We start from the raw sequence: 10,878 nt of genomic DNA on the forward strand, positions 1-10,878 counted from the left end.
TGCAGGATCAGCTCCGTACGGTAGCCAGTTCACCTCACGGTCAGTAAGCGCATCAATCCTAGTACGAAAAGCTAACAGGCGCTCCAGGTTCTTGCTAGGACATCCCGCTCCTACATCCCAAGCAGACGCACGAGGCATTTGAAGGTCCCGGGTCAAGGTACCCTGCTGTGGCCGAAAGCACGGAAAGTACTCGTAAATCCACGCTTGCAGAAGCGTGAGACAACCAGCAATCGAATCAGCACCTTTCTGTGATGCCGTGCCCAGTTGCCGATACAAGTAGGCCAGTGCAGCTGTTCCCCAAGCATACTCGTTAATAGGGACATCCGTGTGACATAGCTCGTGGAGGAAGGAAGGATGCGTACGGTTACCACTCTTGTCTACAAACAGTGTACCTCCAAGCACTAACCACAAGTATGCATCAAGCTGCTCACTAAAATCCCGGTCGACCGCCAATGTCGACTAAAAAATCTTATCAGTCAACACCCCACTACCCTGCCAAATGGTCTTTGTGTCGCAAACCTCAGACAGATCATCTGGAGTCATATCCATGGTGACCGAGCACTCGTCCCGTAACACGTCCGTGCTAGGAGTAGTGGACACCATATTGCCTGCAACCCGTAACCCAAGTATGTTGTACACGTCGTGCAGCAAGATCGTAATCTCCCCAAATGGCATGTGAAAGGTGTTCGTATCTGGCTGCCACCTCTCAACAAAAGCAGAAATCAACGGCCAATCAAGTCTCTTAAACATCAGGTCGGGCAAGTGAGACAACCAACTAGCATCAATCTCCGCAATGTCCTCCACAGGTTGACGGCCTCGCTAAGTACACAAGTCAGAACATAACTTTGTCCTACTCAAACAGCGTAAAACACTACGCTCCTGCTCCATCCAGATATACCGTGCCACGTGACCGCCAAAACTAGGGATAACTGACCCATCCTCAGGCCCACCCGGCATCGGTTCCTGCACTAACCATGCCTCTGCAGAGCTGGAAGTAGGCTGACTCGACCCACTACCAACAAATCTCCCAAACTGACCCCTATATACCATATGGAAATCCTGAGGGTCCTGTTCTTCATCCCGGTCACCAGCATGACTAGCCGAACATTCGTCTTCCTCGTCAGATATGGGTGCTCCACTTGCAGAGTACAAGGGCCGACTACTACTAGACTGTTGGTCTCTCGACCAACCACTAGTAGACCCGTATTGCTGCTGCTCGGGCTGAACCGGTGAAGATCGAGATGTCTGTCTCCTAACAGACGCATTCAGACGTCGTGATATTGCATGTCGAGCACCAGAACCCTCGATCTACATAAAATTAAAAAATAATCCGATTTTAGTAATAACAATAACCATAATAACAATAACAGCAATAATAATAACAACAACAAAAACAACAACAAATACAAATTAACAACAACAAATATAACCTTAACAACAACAACAACAACAAATACAAATTAACAACAACAATAACCATAATAACAATAATAATAACACTAATATCAACAACTATAATACTAATCATAATTAAAAATATTAATAATAGTACTACTAATAACACTAATATTAATATTATTATAACAACAACAACAACAACAACAACAACAACAAAAAAAATAAATTAAACAACAACAATAACCATAAAAACCCTAATATCAAATTAGTTTAATAATAATACTAATCGTATTTTTAAACATGATAACACTAATAATAATAATAATAATAATAATAATAACAATAATAATAATAATAATAATAATAATAATAATAATAATAATAATAATAACAACAACAATAATAATACTAACCATAACACTTCAAAATAACAACAAAAATAACAAAATCCAAAAAAAAAAAAAAAACAAATTAACAACAACAACAATAACCTTAACATTAATAATAAAAACCTAATATCAACAAAATAATAAAAATTATCATATTTTTTAAAATATAATAAGCACAATAATAACAACAACAATAATAATAATACCAACAATAATCACCATAACACTTCAAAATAACAAAAAAAAAACAAAATCCGAAAAAAAAATTAAAATTAACAATTTTATTAACGGGCCAAAAAAAAAAAAAAAAAAAATTGGAACTTCCGCCCAAAATTTCCGGAAGTTCCTTGGAGGATCCGCCTGGAATTTCCGGATCCTCCATGGAACATCCGGAAATTCTGGGCGGATGTCACCTGGGATTTGAAAATAAAAAAAAAAAATTACCTCGTCTCCACCATCGCCGCCTACGCCCCTGCCACCAGCGCCGCCGAAGGTCCTCCCTCCGAATCTCAGCCTAATCCGCCTCGAATCACCCATTTTCTTTTGTGTTTATGATGATTGTTGTTTTTTTAAAAAATGAAGAACAATTTTGGAATTTTTTTTTTTTTTATTGTTTTAGAGAGTTAGAGAGTAAGAGAGTTAGAGAGAGAAGTAAAAAAGTGAGAAATGTTGGTCGGGAAGGAAAAAACCGTATTTATATATTAGGGGTAAAATTGGAATTTCAAGAAAAAAAGGGAGCGTTACCCGATAAAATGGGAGCGACAAATAACAACACCCAAATAAAAAGAAGAGAAGAGGAGGCAATGCAGCAAGCACTCCCGCCACATGAAAGAAACAGCACAACCCCTTAACCTTCCTTTCCCAACACGTGCCCTTTTCTCTCCCTCTCTTTCTCTCTCTTCATATTTACATTTCCACACTTTTCAATTTTTCTCCCGCTTTCTCTCTCCTCTTTCACCAATCCCCCACATTTCTCTACTTTCTCTCTCCTCTCCAACCCTCCGATTTTCCATTTCTTTTTCATTTTTCATTTTACATTTCCCTCTTCTTTTTTTTTTTTTTTTTTTTTTTTTTTTTTTTTTTTTTTTTCTTCTTCGGATCGTATTAGATTTTCCCAGGTACATTGATTTTTCCTTAATTTTCTCTCCCTTTTTTGCTAGATTTTTTAGGGTTTTAATCGAAATGGGAAATATTATTGGTGGTTAGGTGGGAGGTTAGATTCTTCTTTCTTCTTTCTCATTGTAATTTTCCGATTCAATTTGATTCCGATTCGGGAAATTTCATTGTAGTTGTAGTATTACTGTTTAGTAATTTGGAAGCTAACCCTAGTTTTAATTCAATTAGGTTTTTGATATTATCCCCAATTCATACTTGAAAAATTCAAAAAAAATAAATTGCTTGTTTTTTTTTGTTGTCTTGCTTGTTTTGTATAGAAGAATTCAAATCTATCGTTTTATTGGGTGTTTTTAGGGTTAATCTTGTTTACTGTTCTATGTATAGCCAGTTTTTGTCTATACAAGAAACTCCGTGATATTTTTGGTGCAGTTTTTTTTTGGTTTGCTATCTGAAAATTGAGGGTTTTCTTGTTCAATTTTCCCACTAATTAGGGTTTATTTCTACAATTGCATTATTGCGTTTTTCTTTCCTTTTTTCCCTTTCATTTCGTTTTGTTGTTCTTGGTCTAAATTATGCAAAAAAGAAAATAGAAGAGAAATCTAGGGTTTTTCGTTGAAGGGGTTGATTGGTAGGAGAGAGAATTTGTTGTTTTTGTGGGAAATTCTAGTTGAAGGATAGTATGGCTTTGAATTTTTCACATCGGCCGATCTTTCCAGCTCATCTTGCTGAGGAAAATATAGGTCAGGGTGGTTCACAGGACAAGGACATTCGTGAATTGTTGCCTGCTGATCCTTTTGGGATGGATATAAGCTCCACGGTTACCGCCATCACGGGGTGGCTTGAGGATCTAGGAGCTGATTACGGTGGTTATGGCGGGGCCGAGGGTGGTAGTTGTAAAGGGGATTACCCTCTTTTTGCTGGATGGAATTTTTGGTGGAATTCGGCGGCTATGGAATTCCAGACGTTTCCTGAAAATAAGATATTTGATGATAGGATACTTAAAGATACTTGGGCTGATAGCTTTTTCCCTGAGCAGGGATTACAAAGGCGTTCGGTCTATGAAGGCGATGCTGGCATTGCTTGTACCAGTACCTTAGATGGTGCTAAGTTTGGTACTACTGATAATGCTAGTTTTGACAGGTTTGATAACCACTGGAAGATTACCGCGATTGATGGGTATCTTCCTAAGGGGGGATTAGGGCATTTTGAGTATGATCAAGGTGTCCATTTTGCTTGTACCTTGGACCGTGTTAAGTTTGGTACTGCTGATGATAGCTTTGGCAAAGGTGATATTAATCATGGGAAGGGTACTGAGGCAGCTGCTGATATACCTGAGGCTCCTTGTACCTTAAAGGTTGCTAAGTTTGGTACTACTGGTGATTCTAGCTTCGACGGGATTGATAACCACTGGAAGATTACCGGGTTTGATGGGTATCTTCCGAATGGGGAATTAGAGCATCTGGTGTATAATCAAGGTTTTAGTGTCGATTGTACCTTGGATCGTGCTAAGTTTGATAGCTTTGACAAGGTTGATGATAATCATGTGCAGAGTACTGAGGTGGTGGCTGCTGATGTTGGTGATATATCAAAAGCTTCTTGTACCTCGCAGGATTCTAAGTTTGGTACATCTAATGATATCTTGGATCAAGATGATGATAATGATGGGAAGAGTACTGAGGTGGCTTTTGATACTGATGATAATTCTGAAGCTCCTCACCCAGCCTTGAGCTATGCTCTTGCCTATCTGGGTGTTCGTGATCTGCTCTCTGTGGAAAGAGTATGCAAGTCATTGTGTCACACGATTCGAAATGATCCCCTTCTTTGGAGAAGTATTCATATTGATAGTCCACTCAATGAGAAGATCACTGATGACATTCTTCTGCAATTAACCAACAGGGCTCAAGGTAGCCTTCACTGCTTGAACCTAGTGAACTGCCAACGGATCTCAGATGATGGTTTGATGCGTGTCCTCCTTAGCAACCTGAGGTTGATTAAGGTAATCACTATGCCAATAAGCTTTTATATACATGTTTTTTCTTGCATTCTCCTTTATTGTTCTTGCAGTGTGGTAATGCTTATTAACGCTTCTATGGCTCCGTGTTTTGGCTGTAAAGATAGTGTAATTAAGACCTTATACTGAATTTAAGATGGGTGATTGAGATTAAGGGAAAGATGGGTGATTGAGATTAAGGGAAACATTATACGTAGTAACTATTGTTTGAACGCTATGGCTCTGATTCTCATATTTTATTTCCTCATTGTGGGAGACATAGATTGCTTGATTATGGATTGTAATCTCCCCATGAAAACTAATTCGTGTATCTAAGTTAATAAGCCTGTCAGAATTACTCTTTATTTTGCTGGCTTGCATATAATTATAGTGAGCTATTATCTTACTTTTATAATTTTGGTGCTAGTAGAAAAGATATGAGGGATTGACGAGTGAAACTACTACGTAAGAAGCACATTATGTCAGTGTTTCCAAAGATCAATGTGCATTGTCTTCCATTTTCTTCCTCTGTGTTCTTCCCATCGTCCCAACTTAGATTCTTTTCACCCCCCCCTCCCCTTGTTCCCAAAAGGTTTTTTTCATCATTAATTCTTAAGTTGTCAAAGAAGCCATATAGATATATAGAGTTGATGTGTACTTTTTTTTGGGCACCCTCTTGACAAATTTGATAGCCATCATTGAGTTTGAGGTTATTATCATATAATGAAGGAAGGAAACACTTGTAGGTTGTAACTGACTTTATGACATTGGCTATGTTCATTTGGTGTAGACAAGTTAGTTTCTTGAATATGGGGATTTGATTCTATGATATCCTATAGTGCATCAAGAATTGCTTTTTGAACAAGGATTTTTGGGAAATTATTCATTATTATTCACCAGGATGTGTTTTTTAAAAGAATGATTGGAGCCTTTGAGGTGATGTACAAGTGTGTTTGTTGAAGGGAGGGCAATATGAGGTGAAGTGGCATGGGTTCTCTAAGGGCAGCCATTTAATAATGTGATTCTGTCCAGAACAAATCAACACTGTTGATATAACAGTTGTCTAGCTTTTATGTTGTGCGTTTGGATAAGTTACAACTTACCTTGATTTCCTGCTCAATATTATTTTTTGAATTATTATTCCGTTCATATGTATCTTCTTCATTATGTCAGAATTAATTAAAGTTGATTTTTTGTTAACTTGACTGTTAATTTTTGTTCTATTTACTAGTTCATTGCTAAACATTTTTGCTATTATTTACAGCTGAGTGTTCCAGGGTGTACAAGACTAAGTAATGATGGTGTAGTGAATTGCTTGAGGGCTTTCAAAACGGTGGCTGTCAATGGGATTAAATTTCTCCGATTTGGTGGGCGTCTTGGTGTGACGCAGAAGCACTTTGAAGAGCTGATGTCATTATTAGACATTAGTAATCGAGTACTAAATAATCGTCCCAAGCCACACTTCTATCACAGAGGAAACTTTTATATTTCTTATGAAGATGATCGTCCCATTGACTTAGAGTTGTGTCCAAGGTGCCAAAATATGAGGCTGGTCTATGATTGCCCTGCTGATGGCTGTCAAGGCAAAAACCATGCCGCTGAGCTGTGCCGGGCTTGCACCCTCTGTATAGCTCGGTGTTATGAGTGTGGGAAGTGTATTAATGATGATTGTGTGTATGAGGAAACCTTTAGTCTTGACTCACTTTGCTCTGATTGTTGGAACCAAGGATCGCATTGTCCCGAGAGGCCAGATGTGAGGGTCAGCCCTCCTCAGCATGTCATTCATCAGGAGCCATCTGCTTCATTTCATGGCTAGGGGTATACTGGGTATGTGTATTGTGGTTTCTTTTGTGTTGGTGGCTTTTTGCTTGGAGTTCTATGACCAAAGGCTAGCATTTTTTATGTAGTACATAATGAAGGCATTCAATAGGTAAACTTTAGTTGTACAGATTTTGGTCTCCCTCGTACATTGCTGTTGTCATCGTGAAGGACACTGATCTTGCTTGGGCTTCCGGCGGATCCTTGTTTTATAGTGCTAGGAAGGCATCTGAATCAATTCTGCAGGTTCAAGTTTTCTGAGTTATGGAGCTGCTGTTGATCATGCAGTAAAAAGAAAATTTAAAAAATTTGTTGACATTTCAGTATCTTGTTGGTGGTGGTTCTCTTGGTGGTTAACATTGATTTGCTTTGCTGTTGTTGCTGAAAGTACGACATTCGGTTGGCTTGGAAGCAGATATCACCACACAAGCCTAGAAATTGATGTGATGGAGGGGGGTATTGATTGGCCTCCCTAAGTAGTTACTTCAATACATAGTTATGACCTCATTTAATTTGCTTTATTGTAGCTGGTTAAAGAAAAAGGCAGTTCAGTGTAATTGGTACACACTAGATTGATTGCGCTGAGATGGAAGGTCGACGACATCTCTGTTGTTGCTAGAGATACTTTCCTTAAGATGAAACTTTTAAGGAGCACTCAGTTGCCATTCTGCATGACAGTGAGGCTGTTTGTTGATGCATTAAAGCTGTTCAGATGCTGATCCTGTCTAGAAATGTTGTATCTAAGTGGCTGATGTCGCAGGGCTTCCTATCTATCCCCCATTTCATGCGTGCTCGTCTATGCCATTACTTGAGCACTGTTGGGCTTCTCTCCGCTTGCGTCAGGTACTCCAGGCGGATTAACTTTCGTTTTGTAATAATAAACTAAAAACTCAAGGTTTATGTTGTGATGAATAATTGTTTTGCTCAGACTTGAGGGTAGGAACCCACATATACTAGCCTTTTTTTTTTGGCTGAGTGGTGTGGGTTTGAGATCGCAAAGTCTGATCAATCACTGTATGTATATGTGGATAATTGGTATTTTATCCTGTACTAGCTGTTCCTCCCTGGCAGAGTTTGCTGGGAAAACATTGATAATTTGGTTGTTTATGAAAATAAATATTTACATATTTTGTATTTCAATTTTTTCGGGAAATGATTTTGGCACACCAAAATTTGAATTTGCTTCATTCATTTTTCATTATTGTAAGTCTAGTGTGCTAGAATCAAGTTTTCAGCTTTCCATCCTCTAGCTGATCTATATAATCAGCGGGAAGTCCCTTTAGTTTTGATGGTTGCCTAAATATTGACTATAAAAATTGACCTTCGAATGTTTAGTTTGTATGTTTGTTAATTGTAATTACTGCGAAGTTCATTTTATGATCTCACTCCATTTATCAGTATAGAAATAATAATGTAACAACTCTGTAGAAGATTTTGAAATGTCAAAGGTCATAGTATATTATTGCTGCGTTTGGAATAATAAATTAAAATTAATTTCCTATTTTGTTTGCCCTAGTTTCCTATTTAACTTGGTGAATGGAGAACATATTGTGAATTTTTATTGTTTGTAAATTCACACTGTAGAATAAATTATGATGTATACCTCTAATATTGGAGAATAGAAAAGATGAAGGGAATTAAATAATCATTTTATGCATTTTAGTAAATTCGTGATTCATCCTTCCACAGGGTTGCCTGACTTGCCTCTGTAACAATGAGTATGGAGAGAATAGGGTTTGAAAGTTCCTTTGTGGCTCTATATTATTTATTTAGGCCCTATTTAATTTAAGTTATTTCAACCAAAATAATTTTATACAAAGTACAATAAGTTAAGATAAGCTCATATAAGTTTATACTAACTCCGATTTTTTTTTGGATACAACTTTGGAATATTTTATATCTTTCATATAATACCCCAAAGTTGCAACTATAAAAAAAAAAAAAAATCGGAGGTAGTACATTATTTTTTCCCAAACAATGACTTAAAACGGAGTAATTTTATTTTACAACAAAATAGATTTTGATAATACTCCGTTTAATTTTATGAATTTCCGTTTAGTTGAGATAAAAATAAAATTAAACAAAGCTTTAGTACATACTTCCTTCAATCAACTATTACATTTACCGATTCACAATGTTAATCCTCTGTATATTTTTATTTGAAATATGTTAATTTGTAATACATATAAAAAATTAGATATTGTGAAAATATAAATCAAAATGAATCTAACAAAATCTCACATGACAATTATCTGCCGAAGCCCAAAGATATAAATCAAATACTTCCCCCGTTTTCTTTTACTTGCAACACTTCCCTAAAAAGGAAATGTCACAATACTTGCAACACACTATAAAAGGAAAGTTACTTTAGTGAAAAACTATACTATTTCCCTTATTTAAAGCACATGGCCCACTAAATTACACTCTTAACAACCACTCATCCCATTTTAAAGTGTATTATATCATGTGAACTCCACATTTCTTAAATACCATGAAAAAGTGTGTGTTTCATCAAAAAGAAAACGGAGGAAGTGTAATTTAGTAAGAAATTATCTGCCGAAATCTCACCTAGGTGGCTGACTGTACGCACAAGGGAGGAGAGAGAGGGTCGTGTGGAGAGAGAATTAGTGTTTTTGGGAGCTAGTTGCTTGTGTCACAATTCTCTATATGATCATTGTGAGTTAATGCAACCCTAAGCATGGATTCTATTTATATATCATGTCTGTAAATAAATCCATGTCAAGCCCAAATGTCCTAAACTCATTAAACTATCTTAGCCCAACACTCAATGTGGTATGTCATAATCTCATGAGGCCCAATAATAGAACTCTTACTTGTTTAATCTAATACTTTTGTGTGTGACCTCATAGGATCCATTTGATAAGACTTTGGGCTATTTAACTTGCCCAAAGATCATTTGTCACATCTAGCACCAAACAATGACGACCCTATAGAATGAACTAATTATCTCTATTATAGTGATCTTTGATATATCTAGTAATTGCACTCATCGAAGACATAATTCCTTCAGTTATGATAGTATATCTTTTAGAAAGATTGTTTCCTATCTTATGTAGGTTAACTTTAGTAAGGTGAATTGCCAGGTGGATGATAAATAAGGTAAATGATTATTATAGTGTTGTTGCACGTTTACTAAGGCAATAGATTTACATAAATACCATTTGATAAATAATCAGTGATAAACTTAGATTTTCACATCTATGCTTCATTATCTGTATATTTTTGCAGACTCTCCATTAATTGTGCATGAAGAACCTAAGAGGTTCAATGCTTGCAACTAAGTATTTCATGCCTCATCAAGCATATTTCAAGGTTTTCCGAAGATAATTGCATTTCTATTCAATGGATTCGTTAACCTTTTTAGTTTGGTACTCCAGTTCTACAACTGCATTTTCAACCCCTCATTGGTTGCCTCTGAGGATGATAGAGCAAGGTATGTACATGTTGTCTATTTTTTTTTTTATTAAAAGATTTAAAATGGAGTATTAATATTAATATACTACCTCCGTTTTTATTTAGTTGACACGTTTTGACTTTAGCACTATTCACACACCCTCCTTTGACCGTGTTTTGTGCTTTATACGTAATGAAAAATATAGTATGTGAGATCTTGTTAGATTCGTCACGTTATATACTTTCAAAATATCAACTTTTCATAATTTTTGTTTATCGATAATTAAAGATATTAATGATTGGACAAGTGCATTGGCAAACGTGACTAAAGAAACGTGTCAACTAAAAAGAAACGGAGGAAGTAAAGTATATCGTTTTAGGCTCAATGCAATTGATACCGTGGAAGTCCGTAACGATTTTGATTAATTGGATGATTGTACTTGTTATTCAATTCTTAACTCTTGAAGCCTCAACTATTCTTCTAGTAAAATGTATCTTTTTTTAGTTATTCATTTTTAATTTTGATTATAATTCACATAATTTGTTAATGCATAAATAATTTTAATAATTAGTTTTATTTTAACAATAATCCCGATGGATTACACAAGCTTGAATTAAATATATATAATATTATAAAAATATGTTAAAGTTACCTTATTAATTGTATAAACATAGAAAACTATCATGACGTGCAAAATGAGATATTTTCATTATTTTTTTTTTGACAATTTCGAATTCGATTTAGATTTATAA

At 36.2% G+C, this 10,878-nt stretch overlaps 1 protein-coding gene across 1 annotated transcript; it reads left to right on the plus strand.

The window, feature by feature from the left end:
* The first annotated feature begins 2,665 nt into the window (after window positions 1-2,665).
* LOC145602418 (F-box protein SKIP14-like) lies at window positions 2,666-7,845 on the plus strand. The gene is made up of 2 exons (XM_081658611.1): window positions 2,666-4,899; window positions 6,158-7,845. The coding sequence occupies exons 1-2, from the start codon at window positions 3,583-3,585 to the stop codon at window positions 6,707-6,709; spliced, it is 1,869 nt and encodes a 622-aa protein (XP_081514737.1). The 5' UTR covers window positions 2,666-3,582; the 3' UTR covers window positions 6,710-7,845.
* The last annotated feature ends 3,033 nt before the right edge of the window (window positions 7,846-10,878 follow it).

The sequence above is a fragment of the Chenopodium album genome, chromosome 21, assembly GCF_948465745.1.
Source record: "Chenopodium album chromosome 21, dcCheAlbu1.1, whole genome shotgun sequence".
NCBI lineage: Eukaryota > Viridiplantae > Streptophyta > Magnoliopsida > Caryophyllales > Amaranthaceae > Chenopodium > Chenopodium album.

Excerpts from the sequence above, each read along its gene's own strand:
- LOC145602418 (XM_081658611.1), top strand. The coding sequence starts at position 3,583 with ATGGCTTTGAATTTTTCACATCGGCCGATCTTTCCAGCTCATCTTGCT. Across the intron at positions 4,900-6,157 it reads GCAACCTGAGGTTGATTAAG|CTGAGTGTTCCAGGGTGTAC; the intron begins GTAATCACTATG and ends TATTATTTACAG.